Here is a 16,435-nt window from a genome sequence, read left to right on the forward strand (position 1 = left end):
AGTGTTAGTTTCTTTAAAAAATAGCCTAAAAGGGAACTAGGAACATGTCCTGATTATTTGTTTAATTAATTGTTAAATCTTTCAGAGTATGGCTACCTCCTGCAATGTGTTCCTGCACCTGCTGGGCTACACGTACCCCTGTTTGGGAACCGCTGGTGTATATGTGTATAAAAGTGTATATTTGGTTGTATAAAGACAGTGTTTCTCAAAAAAATAAATTATATTTGAATATATAAAATTAATTACAGAATCTTAATGGAATGTTTTCTTTTATTTGGTATGTGACGTGTCTAAGGGCGGAAAATACAGAATAGTTGGTCACTGAGAGCAGGATATAGAAACTTACCGCCTCTGCTTTTATATCTTTAGTTCATCATTGCTGTCAGACTGTAAATGAATCCTTACAGTCTATGTTTTAAGGAGTGAACGCTGACTGCCTCCTCCTCCTCCTCCTCCTCCTCGATAAACTCACTGCGTGCAGCGTTCACAATACTGCAGCTTGTGCGCATGCGTGGTGTAAAACAGCCCCGTGGCTGTCAAGATCCCGGATTTGTTTGTCATTTTTGCACACGGAAGTTTTACACTTTAGAGAAAATAAAGCCGAACTTCTGGACTATATCACTACAAAGTGTTTTTAAAAACACACGCAACCAAGCTTTGCTCACTGAAGAACAAAAAAATGGAGCGGGCGTTATAAAGTGAAACAGCCTGTAAAGGTAAGCAGCTTGTTGCATTATTCCTGTACTTTAGCTTATTTAACTTTATCCAATAGTATGGAGTCTTGGACATTAAAAGTTATTTCTTATGAAGTCTCCAAAGTGTGTTGTTGACAGTTGTGTTCACAGCTATGTGCGCGTGTTTGTGTACAGAGTGTTAGGGGTTGATATTTTGACACTTTTGACGTTTTAACTCGTAGAAATTAAAGTTGTTTTTTTTTTTAGGGAACTTGTGGGTTTGTCCACGCGCGTGACAGTGCAACGTCTATCTCAGGAATGGTGGGGCGCGAGGAGTCTGTTATGTACACGTGACCTGTGGGAAAACGAGAACACGCGCAGAAAAAAAAAAGGTTTGACTTTTTTAAAAAATGTTCAGCTTTAACTGACGTCAGTCGTAACCGAGACTTTTCCTCCTCATGTAAACACTAATCCACACTTTTGCTTCGTTTTGGTAAAGTTTAAAAACACCAGAGTTATAAATGTGACGTATGACATCAATAGAAAAATAAAGGCAACAATGGATTTTAAACAAGGAGTACGTGTGTTACTCAGCTATTTTCATCATGTGGAAGTCTTCCTGATTTAAGTCACTGCTTGAGATTCCAGGCGACCCCATTGGGGTCACATGAAATGTCTAGTAATTGATCAAAATAATTAAAATTACTGATTGAAAATATGTATTCACATTTTTCTTAATTATTATTATTTTATTTTTTTTCAAAACTAAAACATAACACACAATCTTAAACAACTGTATTGTATACTTTCACTTTCTCTCACTTTTCTTTTTTCATATATATATATATATATATATATATATATGAAAATAAAATTAGCGCATTTTGTCGCTAATCCTGGCTACTCAGTGTTTGTAACACAGAATAACAATGATGATTTATTATGAAGAAATTTGTGATATCAAAATGGGGTCACAATCTAAAAAAGGCTGGGAACCACTGGTGTAAATAAATACAGAAACACATTATCCACTATCCTTAATCTATGAGACAGTGAGTGTTGTAAAATGTACATGATTTTTCTTATTCTTCTTGCGATTAATTCCTGTGATAATCATTGGACAATGCATTTCCTCTTCAGTTCTATCCAATTTATTTAATTTTTTTTTTATAAATCACTTTATCCACAATTCTTCGATTCCTCCATCTATTAAGGATGAGGAGGTACTTTGTGGACCACCGCAGACCAATCAACAGTGTTTTAATTTTGAAAGTAAATTTCGATTACGTTTTAGTCATCGACATTTGGGTAAAAGAAAACTTAGTTATTGTAAAAATGCAGTCATCAGGACTTTTTCAGTTACAGTCTAGTTTTAGCTGACTAAATTACATTAAGAATTTATTCTCCAACACAATAAAATCAGTTTTGTTTTCCAAAAAACTAATTTACTTCTGATTGGATTTAGTACCGTGTGAACCTGTATTATTCTGTTTTTATTCTTTAATATAGATATCAATACATTTTGATATAGTTTACATTCATGTACGTTCATTTTTAATTTTTTAGAAATTAGGTTGTCTTGTTTTGTCGCGTGGAAAAATCTCTTATATGAAAACTGTGATGTAATTTTCTCAGCAATTTAATTAACACCGCCAAACACACTTACAGTGACTCACAGGCTTCTTTGTGTCTTCAGTCAATTATTCTAACATGAACGTAAACACATGGCATATACATTAAATTAAGGTAATGTTCTGTGTAGTTTAAAGTATTTTGGAACCATATTTTTATAGTTTTTAAAATGGGTTTTATTACACAAAGCTTGATTAAGTTATACCAATAACATTTACATTGTGGTTTTAGACGTTAACACCAAAGTGAATTTGGTAAACCAGTTATCACCAGATTATTAGATTATGGATGAAAATAATTGACTATGTGGCAATTTATTTGTGTGTTTCTGTAAATCACAGTATATAATAATCTGTGATATTAGCTATTGTATTATATATATATACATTTAAAAAAATAACAATGACCCTATTATTTGTTTTTTATGTAAACTAAATCTATTATTACTCAGTTGTAAAGAACTCATACCTGTTCAGGTCTAACTTGCTGATCTACACCTGTCACATGCTTATGAGAATCACAAGCTTGGACTTCAGCACGTCACACCAGAAGCAAACAGAATCATCCTCTACTGGTTTTAAGACCATTTCTACCTGTTGTTTGAGCTAGCTACCGCAGCGCCATGCTAATGGTACGTTTTGGTTTCACAGATAGAAAAATAAAGAATATAAAATCCAAATCTGTAGTGAAAAACATGATAAAAGTTCATGTTAATAAAGACAATATTTTACTTATTGCTAATTTAGTCTATTAATACTGTACCCAAGTCCAGTTTTTCTCAAATTATGGCAAACAAAGTCCACTTTGTTGCCCCTGGTACAACTATAAAAAGGTTGTCAAATATTTTTATATATAGATTTTATACTTACTGTTACTTTATTTGAGGCCAAGTGGTGGAAAAGGTTTGTAAGTGCCAAAAATGTCTTGAAAGTGGAAAAAATGTGAGGAAAAGACTTTGAAATTTGATGGAGAAGTAGCAAAAATGGGAGTAATGTAGCAAAAATGCATTAAAAGGAGTCAAAAATATGGCAAAAAAAGTGATGAAAATAGTTTAAAAGTTTGCAAGTTTGGTGTAGTTGCAGAAAAAGGGTAAAAATAAGCAACAATGCGCTCAAACTGTTAAAAAAAATATTCTAATTTTCTTGAGGGTATCTGGCAACACCCTCCCAGTGTCTCAGGACCCCGTATGGGGTCCTAACCTCGAAGTTGAGAACCCCTTGCTCTAAGTTGACTCCTTTCCTTCTCTACAGAGATGTCGTCCCAGTGGGAGGAACAGTGGCCCCTGGTGGCCAAAAATATTACTCCCTTCCCTAACTCGAGCTGTTTTGATCCAAAGCATAGCACTGTGCTCACGGGACTGGATTTTGGAGGTGTGCCAGTCGTCCTGCTGATCAATTTCTGCATCTTTGTGGTACGTTTCAGTCCCTCCCGTGTCTGATACGGGCAGAATCAAAGGGAACATGACTCTAGTAATATTTCTGATCTGAGGTTTGTCTTGTCACTATGGGTCCATTACAGGGTGAACAGACAAAACACACCTGCATGCACACACACAATCACTACAATCATTACTTTGGCCAATTTAGAAACTGTACCTAATTATTTCATTTATTCAGTTTGTTTTTTACTTTGTCTGCACATGTTGTCAAAGGTCAACAGGAAGTCTGAGCATAAACACACTATTTTAATACTGTAAAACAATTATCGTATCCAACGTTCCTATCATTCCTGAATTGTGATGAATTCTCCACAGTTTCTGCTGATCCTTTTCTCGTGTATCAGGAAGAAAGTCTGGGATTATGGTCGTTTAGCTCTTGTTGCAGACAACACTGGGTGAGTTCACAGTCTCCACAGTTTCCTTTTCATTGGGGGAGCTGATCAATTTTGTACATCAAATCAAGTTCTCTTTGTCTTGTTTTTCCAGGTACACTGAATCCGTGCACCGTAACTATGGCCACATGTCATCTGAAGGATCCAGCATGGAGGAACCTGAGCATGAAAAGGTTTGGGAGGGACGTGTTTTGATGTGTTCACTCACTAAGATATTTATAGAGCATTGAAAATAAGTGGAACATGTTCTGTTATTATTAATACATTGATGTAAACACATTGGCCCTCATTTATCAACCTTGCATGAAAACGAGTGTAAATTTGATTGCACATTTGGTTGTACGACAGGACCAACGTGTGATTCATTAAACATTCGTATGTGACCAATCCCAGCGTATAAATGATCAGGTGTTGATAAATGCAGCGGCTGAATTCGATTGTCACTAACTAGTTACACCCTCCGGTTTCGGAGGCCATGCCGACTGAGGTCAAAACGAGAAAATAAGCTTTTCCAAGATGAAAATTGGCATCCTCACATCTGAGGAGGAGTATAACAAAGATGTGCTTTTTAATGGTGTAAAAACTGAAATTAAAGAAGCGCATTTAAACACTTTGTGGAAGAGGGTCAGCTCCTGAGCAGGTGACGTCTGCCCCCCTGTGTGCGCTGTGAGAAACTTCACAACAGAAATCCTGGGGACACATGGATATGACATTTATATCGGCCACAGTCTGCATGCTTTAGGCAATAAATATCACATTAAAATAAATTAAAGATAGGAATGCTTAAAAAAAAAAAAAAAGCCTTAAGAATGACTAAAAGTTGTCCCTTGTCTGTGTTTATTATGTCTTCAGCCAGTTTCACCTAAAATTAATCACATTACCTTTTACTGCAGCACATCTGTCAGGAATAACGTGGGCTTTTTAAAAATGTATTTCATGTTATTTAATTTGTTTTATTAATAATAATAATAATAATAATAATAATAATAATAATAATAATAATAATAATAATTTAGATCTGTTCAGAATGTGTTTATGCTTAAATGACAGCTGAGGGATCATAATACTGTGTTCAGTCTCAGTCAGATTCAGCCATGTTGAACCACAAACCCTAACCCAATTTCATTTAAAACGTAACATTTAAAAAAAAAAAAGTGATATCCATTCTCGTGTTTCACCTCAGTTGCAATAAATGTAACCGACTCTAAAAGAATAACCGTGTAGTTAAATGTAGCCTTCTGTTAATGTTTATCTCATCTTTTTCTCTGTAGAGATGCTGGTCTTGGCTGCTCTACATCTTCAGATTGGAGTGAGTTGTATTAATTATTTTGTTATATATTTCACAGCCTGCTTTAGCGCTCATTGAACATATACATCTATTTTACTGCCTTTCAGTGACGACGAGATAAAGGCGAAGTGTGGCATGGACGCCGTTCACTACCTGTCTTTTCAGCGCCATCTGATCTTCTTGCTGGTGATTGTCACCATCGCTTCCCTCGCCGTCATCCTGCCTGTCAACATGACCGGAGACCTGTATAGTGGGTTCACAACTACACCCAGGAAGCAAACTAGACATTATTTATGTACAGATTTTTTCTTTTCTGAAAGAATCATGTTGCTTTTCTTTCAGAAAATGATTTGCCTTTTGGACAAACAACTATCGCAAATCTCCAAGACGGGTAACTACTTTAGAAGAGTTTGAAATTAAAAGAGATATACTGCATGGCAGTTCTTGTAGGTTTCTAACAAAGAATGTTGCACTTTTTCTTTCTTATTAGAGACAACCTTTTGTGGCTACACAGTGTGTTTGCAGTTCTCTACTTGATTCTGACTGTTGTGGTGCTGCGACACCACACGTCAAAAATTAAAGGCATGCGCAGAGAGACGGTGAGACTTACTGTACTTGCTGAATGTTCTTTCTGTGGCAACATTTTAGAGGCCACTCCCATTGATTTGCTTTCAATACTGACACTGGAAAAAAAACAAAAAAAAAAAACAGAGCCACTGAAAAATAAAAAATCAGATCCAGTAGTGGAATTTTAAAAAAAACCCACAATTGTACAACACATTTTGAATCGTATGGTTATCTTTTTTTGGCTGTTATTTTTTCTTAATCTTTTTTTTGGTCTTGATTTTTTTTTTATTTTTATTTATTTATTTATTTATTTATTTTTAGTCCTATTTTTTTTCAGATGAAAAAGAAAAAAAACACTCTAGAAAAAAAAAGTTAAGACCAAAAAAAAAAAAAATCTAGACTAAAAAAAGGATAACCATATTATTTAAAAAGTGTTCTATAATTGTGATATATATTTTTTTTCTTCCACTACTGGATCTGTTGTTTTTTTTTGTTGTTTTGTTTTTTTACCTCTTCTGTACCAATCACTACAGATCAGATCTTGTTGCCGAATGTTTTCTAATCTGTGCTGGTTATGCTGGTTTTCTCACGCTAGTCTAGGAACACATTGCTTGTGTCTTCAGTTCCTAAAACAGCAACTACAGAAGATGTAAAAACTCATTTCACGTAAGTAAGATGACCCAGTTATGATTGGAGGACTTTTTTTCTTTTTTAACTCCATGCCTCTATGCATGCTTTAAATCCTACAGCGAGGCGTACCCCAACTGTACTGTGTGCGATGTCACTTTGGGCTACGATGTCAAACGACTCATTTACCTGGACAAGGAACGGTAAGAAGTTTCTACATTTCTACAAGTTGTGACTGAGTCATGAATATCAATAGCAGCCAGCTAGTTATAATTTAATGTGGTGCAACATTGATATATGTCATGGCTCCCTGCTGCAGAAAAGACAGTTATGTAATTCAGCAGTTGCACTCAACTTTTTTTAGCCCTTAAAGCTCTGAACCAGATTGATTTTTAACTCAAGACAAATATAAAAAAAATATATAGATGATAATAAATAATGCATACTAAAAGGAAAGAAAATCAGATAAAACAAAAATCAAGATGCAAAATATATTTAAAACTATAACTAATTCAAATCAAATAAAAAAAAATTTAAAGTTGGCAACTTGGAATTTTTTTTCTATTAAATTATTACATTTTTTTTACATTGTTCAATATTTTTCTGCTTTCATTATGATAGCCATTTTTTTTTTTTGTTTGATAACATTTTTTTCTGTTAATATTAATTGACTGAAAGTTCTAAAGGTCTAAACATTTACCAGATTATTAAAATTATTCTACATTTTGAAAATTTGCCCTTTATCGAAAACCCCCTGTAAGCACAACTATTGGGACGATTTTTCAAGCACATATGGGTAATGTATTAGTGGTAGGGAAGTGCACGTTGTACTTTTTAAAATCACAATATGGGTGGAAATGAGCTACTTGGTGGAGGTCTGCACTCTCAAAGTGCTCTAGTTATTAGTAAAATGTACAGAGAGATGTTTACCAAAGATTCATATTAAATAAATGTAACCAACAAGGTGAGTTTATGTTATGTGAATTGTATTTCCCTCCAGGATTCGTGCAGGAAAAATTCTACACGAGTGTAAGCTGAAGAACACTGGAGAGCAGGAGTTGATGAATCCACGACTGTGTGGTCAATTATGTTGCTGCAGCAGCTGTGAGAAGGTGAGAAGGGATAAAAGTATTTCATGCTCAGTTTAAGTCTAAAGTGAGTCAGTGAGCTCCCACAGCTTAAAATAAAACAACTAATGATCTATATTTGTTTTCTAGGTTGATGCCATTGAATTTTACAGTACCAAAGAGAAAAACCTGTTAGAGAAGGTGAGGGAACAGGTAGAGGATGTGCCAAATCACCCGCTGGGGATTGCCTTTGTTACCTTACAAACTGAGGCGATGGCCAAGTAGTGAGTATCCATTTAAGTGTGTCCTTTCCTATCAGCTCTTTGCTGACTTTGAAAAAAGTAACTGTGACCACTGAGAAAAACAGCCACCATCCCACTTCTTTGCAGTGCCTGTAGCTTCTTTTTCCTTTTTCCTTCTGTTAGTTGCATGTTGTTTTTTTGCCTTATGCTGCGTTCACACCGGATGCGTCCGGATGTCCAGATTACATACAAAGTCAATGGATAGATGCGTCCCAGATGCGAAATCTTTCCTATGTGGCGGTGCGGTCCGATCCGCACGTCAAGTAAGTTGGCCGTGCGAGTGCGCTCCCGATTTTACACATATCCGCAAGAGTTGAAAATATTGAATTCCTGTGATTGTTTCGGATGACAAAAGCCAATCAGAGTCTTTGTTGACGATGATGTCAGTCCGTCAACACAGACACAGGCCTGTTCACCCATTCAGCCATGGAGTAGAAGCTGTGTGTGACCACCTGGAGCTGTATGACACGGCCGTGACTGGACTAGGAAGGATTTGGCGTGGAGGAGAATCAGCGAGGAGGTGGTAGCAGCAGATAAAAGTTCTCTCTGTAGTTTTCATCTTTGTAAGTCAGCACTGAGCTAGGATAGCATTAGCCGCTAATCACACCGGCTTTTTTCACTGGTGGTTTATGTTTATGAGAGGAGAAAAAGGAGTGCAGCTCGGCGCTTCAGTAGGCAGTGGAACTCACCGAATCGGATGTGTCGCTGGTGGGCGGGGCTTCGCTTCAGATGTGCGTATGAAGCGGATGGGGACATTTTTTGATCCTGCGGACCCTGCGGTACGTTTTGTGCGGCAGATGCATTCGGTGCCGCAGAAGACACATTCGATGTGAACGCAGCATTATAGTGTGTCCGGATGGTTCTAAAGGGCAATAAAACGCATATCTCACAGGTTTATTTCCAAGACATGGGTTTTGATGGAGGAATTATGTGTCAAACCTTGGTTAATGTGTATCATTAACAGCTGGTATTTTCCCTCTGCAGCATTCTGAAAGACTTCAATGCACTGGAGTGTGGGGGCTCAAGCTGCTGCTGCTGCTGCGACGGGAAGCGCCAGTCTTCATCTATGAGTAAAACTCTGAAAGTGAACAAGTGGCGAGTGATCTTTGCACCTCATCCCAAAAATGTGTTTTGGTAAGGTTTACAGCACATCACATGACTCAGCCAAAAGTCAATATTAAAATCAGCCATTATCATATTATACTGTTGTTTATGGGAGAGGATTAGGGCCAATTTTGATGGAGGAAATAATTTTGGGCAAATCAAGAATAAAGTGGAAATGTCTAGATTAAAGTCGAAATTTTAAAAACAAACTCAAAATACTATATTGTGATAAAAGTCAAAGTTTTGCTATTAAAGTCAAATCTACGAAAGTGGACTAGGGTCCTCATAGCATATAAACTTTGAAATTGAACAAAATTGATTTTCAACTCAAGACAAATTGAAAAAATATATTGATGATAATTAATAATGCATACTAAAAGAAAAATAAATAAATCAGATGAACAAAAAACAAGATGCTAAATAGATTTTAACTAAAATATGCATTTAACATGTAAAAAAACAAGCAAATTAAATTGAATGATTAAAAAAACAAATTACAAACCCATGAAATAAATTATTATTGATAACGTAATTCAAATAAAATAATGTTAATGTTGGAAATTTAGAAAATGTGACTTTTGTTTTCTCTTAAATTTTAGAATTTACAGGACGTTAGATGACTCAGCCAAAATTCAATTTTCATTATCATATGATACTGTTATTTACGAAAGAGGATGAGGGCCAATATTTAGTCATTTTATTTTTAGATTGATATTTTTACATTTAAATATCTACAAAGCTGCTTTGTCCGGTAGATTATTATTTTATCATCTACCTCAAACCTTGTGATTGTCTTTAGTTGTAAAACCAAAATATTGCTGCTGTGCACTTTATTTGTATGCAAAGAGCTCACACTCAACCTTTTCATTCCTTTTCTTTTGTTGTCTCAGGGCCAATCTGTCAGTTCCGGATATTTCCTGGTATGTTCGCTACGTGGCGATTAACATCTTCATCTTACTTCTTCTCACCTTCCTCACCACTCCCACCATCATCATCAACACCATGGACAAGTTCAACGTAACCAAGCCCATTGAGTACCTTCATGTGAGGCGCGCACACACGGTCAATCTCTGTGATGTTGGTGCAGAGCTTTGAAACGTCAACACTGTTTTTGTTTTCTACCCTAGAGTCCCATCATCAGTCAGTTTTTCCCCACCCTCCTGCTGTGGTCCTTCTCTGCTCTGCTGCCCACAATAGTTTACTATTCAACCCTCGGAGAGGGACACTGGAACAGGTAGCACACTCATACAAGCACCTACAATAGATTCTAATAACACTCACACTGTGTGTACGTGTTTTCAGATCACGTGAGCAGCTGAGCATGATGCGCAAGTTGTACTTTTTTCTTCTCTTCATGGTGCTCATCCTTCCCTCGTTAGGACTCACCAGGTAGTTTTACGCTCCTGCAAAACACAGAACATAGTCAATTACTAAATGACAGTCAATTGAATTGCATGATTTTACATAAATTTTATTTTTGCTCAACACTACTACTAATTAATTTACCACCAACCATCAGCCAAACATTCATTAGTGTAATTTCAAAATATGGCCAACACACTCGCACTCAGAAATATTTACCAATTGTTCTGTGATTATTCAAAAAGCACACTGTAAATTTTCAGTTTGATCATATGAATACTTTTTGAGATATGCCCAAATTAAAAAAAATGTTTTATATTAAATAAAATATATAAAAATGAAGAAAACATATTTTATATCAGTGTTTTATTTTATAAACTTGGATGTTTTAATATCTGATGATTGTCTATTATCAAATACTATTTTATTTTTAGATATATATGTAGATGGAAGTGTGATATGTTATTATTTAGTTCCATTTTTCACTGTGTATTTTATTGTATATTTCCTGTAATTTTATTCTTTTAGGATGACATTTGAACATTCTGTCCAAGGGCTACAGATGAAAAATAGCCTTCTGGCTAAATCTGGTATATGTTCTGTATGATTATTGATATACACTGTCTCTGTTAAACAAATCACTGAAATAAAAGAAAAGAAAAGAGTAATCTTTATACTTATATTTATAATTAAAACAGAGATCCGTTTTCTTACAGTCCCACATGCAGTTATGGGCCAATGAAAATAGTCACAAAAAAAAAAAAGTATTTTTTTGGATTTCAAAAGAATGTTACACAACAACCAATGCATATATCTGACTAATTATTCGTTATTTGAACAGTCTATGTAAATAGCTCAAAGCTGGTCAAATTACAAAAAGTTTAGGCATATGCAAAGTTGTTTGTTGATCAAGACCTAAACAAGTTCAAGCCCGAAACCCCGGCAAGCTGTATTACAAATTTGAGGCATGTCCACCAGATAGGATGTATAGCAGCTATTTTTGTTTATTCTAAGAGAGTAGGTGGAGCTGTATTACTATACCACATTTAATTTTCTTAGGTGGTGTCGTTCCTGAGATATTGGAAGATGAAAATGGAATAAAAATAAGGACGCACGAAAATCGACACATACCCCCCTCATTAAGTTGGACAAGTATTTATCCAATCAAACTAAATATTTACAGTGTGCCTATTGAACAATCATGTAACAATTGGGAAAAAAAATTCAGAATTTTTTTAGACCGAAGTGAGTGTGATGTCATGAAAATCTGTTGAAATGACATGGAATGACCTAAGTAAAAATGCATGTTCTTTATTCGTATGTAGATGCAGGAAAACAGTAAATAAACTTCCAACTGTTTTGTATTTGCTACTGTGTTAGTCTTGCTGTGTTTTTCCGCTGGCTGTTTGATAAAGAGTTTCTCAATGGAGGAAAACTGCGATTTGAGTAAGTAGCTTTTTATTTATTATTTATTTTCAAAGTGTCACCTTTTATTTCGACTTTATATAATTTGCTATTTAATGTTTATGGCTTAAACTACAGGTATTGTCTTTTTTATTGGTATTTCTGCCATTACAAATTTCAACTTTTTTGTTGTTGCTAATATTCATTAAATTATTTGTAATAAGTTAAATAACGCAAATTAATCTATCTTAATTTGTGTATTTCAATGGTAAAATTTTGATTATAACCATAATTTTTGCTTATTTTTCTTACCTTCTTGCACCAGGTGTGTGTTTTTACCAGACCAAGGAGCATTTTTTGTTAACTACGTGATCACGGCAGCGCTGGTAGGCTCTGGTATGGAGTTATTGCGACTACCTGGGTTACTTATTTACACCATACGCATGATGTGTGCTCGCTCTGCTGCTGAAAGAAAATATGTCAAAAAGGTTTGTGAGCAGTTCTCACCTGGGCCCGCCCTGTCACCAATAACACATTCATGACCTTTGATGACTTAATACAATTACGTTATTTATGTATTATTATTTCTTTGTGAAATATTAGGAAAAATTAATGAAAACATACATTTTTAACACAAATACATTTATTTATTTATTATTAAATACAATTATGTAATAAATCCGATATTAACAATCTCATCTTTCTCGCTACAGAACCAAGCTTTTGAGTTTGAATATGGAGTCACATATGGTTGGAGTCTTTGTGTGTTCACTGTCATTATGGCCTACAGCATCATTTGTCCAATTATTACTCCTTTTGGTAAGTAAGCAACATGCACTTAATCAATCAATCACCATTCTACCTGTTTTCTCCAGAATGGCTGGATTCTTTTACAACAAACACCCTGGGTTTTGTGTTTGACTCCCTCAGGTCTGCTGTACATGCTGCTGAAGCACCTGGTGGACAGATACAACCTCGTCTTCACTTTCCTTTCTGCTCGTCTCGATCGTCAGGTGCACCTGTGGGCTGTCAATCAAGCTCTGGCGGCGCCCATCATCTGTCTCATCTGGCTTTATTTCTTCTCTGTGCTCAGAACAGGTAGGAACATTTTTTTTAAATTATTATTATTATCAAATACCATTATTGCACATATAAAACAGTTATATATGACAGATCTCCTGCTTTAGTTCTTTAGACTTGCAGACATACTGAACATGCTGATCACACAGACAGCCAATAACATGCATACGCACACATTACCATTTACTTCTAGGGGTTATTGTAGATCAGGGGTATCAAACTCATTTTAGTTCAGGGGCCAAATACAGACCAGTTTGAACTTACAGTAAGTGGGCCACATATTTTAGGTGGGGAAAAGAGGAATTTCAATATTACATATAAATGATAAAGTATGTAAGTATATCAGTCCCTGCAGGATCTTGACCTAAATTGACCTAATTTTGGGAATTTGGGGGAATTTTGTGTAAAAATTTGAGGAAAATTTGCTAAATTTTGAAAAAAATTGAGAGTTCTATAAAAAATGTAAGGTTAAAAAGTTGAATTTTTGTATTTGGAGGAGCTGAGATATCTATAATTGAATTAGTTTGTAATTTACAAAATGTTTCTCGTTTTTTTCTATAATTTTTACTTTCTCGTGCGGGCCGAATTTGATGCTCAGTCTAAAGGGCCGAATTTGGTTGCAAAATGTAAACTTTCCCGATTGGTCCAATGGTAGCTGTTAAAAGTTATCTCCCTTTGTGTGTTTGTTGTTGCAGGTTTTTGGGCGCCAACCTCTCTGTTCACGCTGGTGGTTTTGTGCCTCACTGTTTTCATCTGTCTCAGCTACACCTTCTTAAACCAATTTAAATATCTCAGCCCACTTAACTATGAGGTGAGCCTTTGTATAAAAACAACAAAAAAAACGACAAGTAACGGAGTACAAATACTTTGTTACTGTACTTAAGTAGTTTTTTCTGGTATCTGTACTTTAGTTGAGTATTTTTTATCCCCTGCCACAAAGTGGAAGGGGGATATACAGTAGGCTTGAGCTCCGTCCATCTTTTTTTTTTTTTACAAGTTCTTCAAAATGCTAAACTCAAAGCTGCTCTGGCTTTTATTGAGCATTTGCATTTTTTTTCTTGACACATATTTACATATTGTATTTATTGTAAGTGCTAAATTCTCCAGGTGTTCAAAGGTAACAGATTTACAGTAAGTTGTTTCCATGTACCAGTATTCTACATGTTCTTAAAAATAAAATATATGGAATTTGCTGGTTTTTAATGAAGACATTTGTTTTACTTTTTACTTTAGTACATTTAGTAGCATGTACTTTTTTCCTTTTACTCGAGTAAGGGAGCAACTTCAATACTTTTGCTTGCGTTCTGAAGACTAGAACTTTTGTCACCTCTGAAAACCACTTGGTTTTCTTCCATTCTCTCATCATGTTTGTGTTCTCTTTCAGATCAAAGAGGAGGACAAAGATCAAGTCGAGCTGGAGGAAGAAGACACTATGGTACTGTAAAGTGTACACGTACTTGTACTTCAACAAACTCCAATAAATAAAGATTGTAAGACAGGCCTGAACTTAACTTGACCTCTGTTTACAGTACATTCATGAGCCCTTTTGATCATTCTTTCTTTTGTTATTTATTAACAAAGTGCTGAATAACTGTAGTTTTTTTTTTTTTTTTTTTATTTTTTTTTTTTTATCATTGTGCAGTGAGGATTTAAGAAAATATTCCGAAACAATTACGAAGCAGTCACTTTTGTTTGCTGCTTTAATTTTTCTTCACTTTTGTTGTTTGAATTGTTCCAGGTTTACCTTCCCACGGTGCTCATTTCCAAATTACCTGCCAGATCAACTCACGAAGCTAAACATCACCTTTCCTATGGGTCGACAGAGGAAAACCCAGTCAACAGCTCCAACTTTGTCTCCAACAGCAGCATCACAGCTGTGGACGGAGACTCGTCTGATGCTTAAATCAAAGCATCTCATCTCCGAGTGCTTCTGCTAAACGGTTTTCTTTTTTCAGCTATGCAATCTAATCTAAGATGAAAGTACAAGTGTATTTATGTTTACATGTTTTCTATGGGAAGCAAAATTATTAGTGATATTATTTTTATGCAAAATGTATTTTTTGATATAAGTTTCTGCATGCTGGAAAATAGAGCTAGCAACACGAGGTTTATTTGCTGATGTGGCTGTACCACCTTAAAAGAACTAAAATGAGTCGAAAGTTCCCACTTTTTCAACACTTTGTTCCTACTGATATTTTGGTTGTATGAGGTCAAAGAAAGAAATGTTTTAAACAAGTAAAGAATTCTTATTTTTAATGCGGTTACGTTTACGGGGCTTTATGTAATTTTCCACAAATGAAAAAAATACAATGTTTGGTTTCAAGCTGCTTGTATCAGACTGTTTATTTTCAAAGCGGTAATTATTACTGGGTCAAAGGAGGGATACTATGTAGGTAGATTTGTGTCTTTATTATTCAATATATATATAGAAAAAAACATTTTTCATAAAAAAAGTTTACTTCAGTCAAAAACAAAACATTTTCATTCAAATTAAAAACGTGTTCAAATGCAATTATTTCAGTTTCAATTTTTTTTTTTTTTTTTTTTGCATTTGAGCACTTTTTTATTATTACTTTTTAATCGAAATTATTACTTTTTTTGTTGATTGAATAATAAAGACACGAATCTACCTCCATAGAATACAAACTACATTCAACTCCAACTCTCCCAAATCTCACAGAAACTATAATTGCATTGAGCTTTAGCTGACAATAGGGGGCACTGTTGAGCTATGGTGAGAGCATCTTTAACTCAGGATTAATAGACCCTTTAATTGTTTGTAAACATTGTGAGGCATTTTGCTGGGCGGGGCTTAGCATGGAGGGAAAACCACACTTGTCTTCGTTTTTTCAGAGCACGAGTGTCCGCTGGAATCCTATAAAACTTTAATTTACGTCCACTAACGTTATTCCTCCTATTCTGGCATCCAAACACACAAAGCTGTAACATTACTTGCCTCCACAGTCTTTATCCAGTGGCGTCTCCTGTTTTGGCCTCGAGCCACGTCACTCGTGACGTGATCCATTAACTACCAACTGTGGTAACCTGCAGATCGCGTACTAAAGCTCCACCCCCTCACCTGACTCAGCGCTATTTTGTCTTCTGTTCTTTTTGTTGGCCTCCTCACTTACTTCCCATGTTGTCTTTCTCACCACTGTCTGTCAAAACTGAGGCCAACAAACCACCAAATTAAGAACTGTTGAGGGGAAACTCCTGAAAACTACATTTGTAGTGTAAAGTTTACACATCCAGGTTAATAGAAGTTGTATTAAAAAGTGTTTAAGAGTTTAAAAACAATATTACTTTAAAACGTGATCGAGAAACCAACAACAATCACAAATGAGGTACACTGGCCACACAAAATTCCATTTAATCCCTCTTTATCTATACTAACTCACATATAAATCATTATTACTCCTTGAACTTCTCACAGTCTCCATGTCTGAAGGTCTTATAATGCATGGATGCATTGCTTAGATATTTACTGATTTAATATAT

At 35.3% G+C, this 16,435-nt stretch overlaps 1 protein-coding gene across 2 annotated transcripts; it reads left to right on the plus strand.

Annotated features, from left to right (window-relative positions):
* Positions 1-473: 473 nt before the first annotated feature.
* tmem63a (transmembrane protein 63A) lies at positions 474-15,264 on the plus strand. Of its 2 annotated transcripts, XM_028440024.1 has the most exons (24): positions 474-716; positions 942-1,066; positions 3,557-3,717; positions 4,060-4,139; positions 4,231-4,309; positions 5,408-5,445; positions 5,532-5,674; positions 5,767-5,815; positions 5,915-6,023; positions 6,587-6,657; positions 6,741-6,821; positions 7,619-7,730; positions 7,836-7,969; positions 8,972-9,121; positions 9,982-10,135; positions 10,219-10,325; positions 10,394-10,480; positions 11,834-11,899; positions 12,183-12,345; positions 12,571-12,676; positions 12,788-12,955; positions 13,633-13,748; positions 14,322-14,372; positions 14,676-15,264. In XM_028440024.1, exons 3-24 carry the CDS (start codon positions 3,559-3,561, stop codon positions 14,838-14,840), a joined length of 2,388 nt encoding a protein of 795 aa, XP_028295825.1. In that variant the 5' UTR covers positions 474-716; positions 942-1,066; positions 3,557-3,558; the 3' UTR covers positions 14,841-15,264. The 2 variants fall into 2 exon arrangements, with proteins under 2 accessions (XP_028295825.1, XP_028295824.1); XM_028440023.1 differs by lacking the exon at positions 942-1,066.
* The last annotated feature ends 1,171 nt before the right edge of the window (positions 15,265-16,435 follow it).

This window comes from Gouania willdenowi, chromosome 24, assembly GCF_900634775.1.
Source record: "Gouania willdenowi chromosome 24, fGouWil2.1, whole genome shotgun sequence".
Taxonomy (NCBI): Eukaryota; Metazoa; Chordata; class Actinopteri; order Blenniiformes; family Gobiesocidae; genus Gouania; species Gouania willdenowi.

Bases quoted from the DNA above. Each gene is read 5' to 3' on its own strand.
- tmem63a (XM_028440024.1), top strand. From the start codon at position 3,559: ATGTCGTCCCAGTGGGAGGAACAGTGGCCCCTGGTGGCCAAAAATATT. The intron at 6,024-6,586 runs GTGAGACTTACT...TTCTCACGCTAG, and splicing joins AAGGCATGCGCAGAGAGACG to TCTAGGAACACATTGCTTGT. The intron at 10,481-11,833 runs GTAGTTTTACGC...CTACTGTGTTAG, and splicing joins CCCTCGTTAGGACTCACCAG to TCTTGCTGTGTTTTTCCGCT.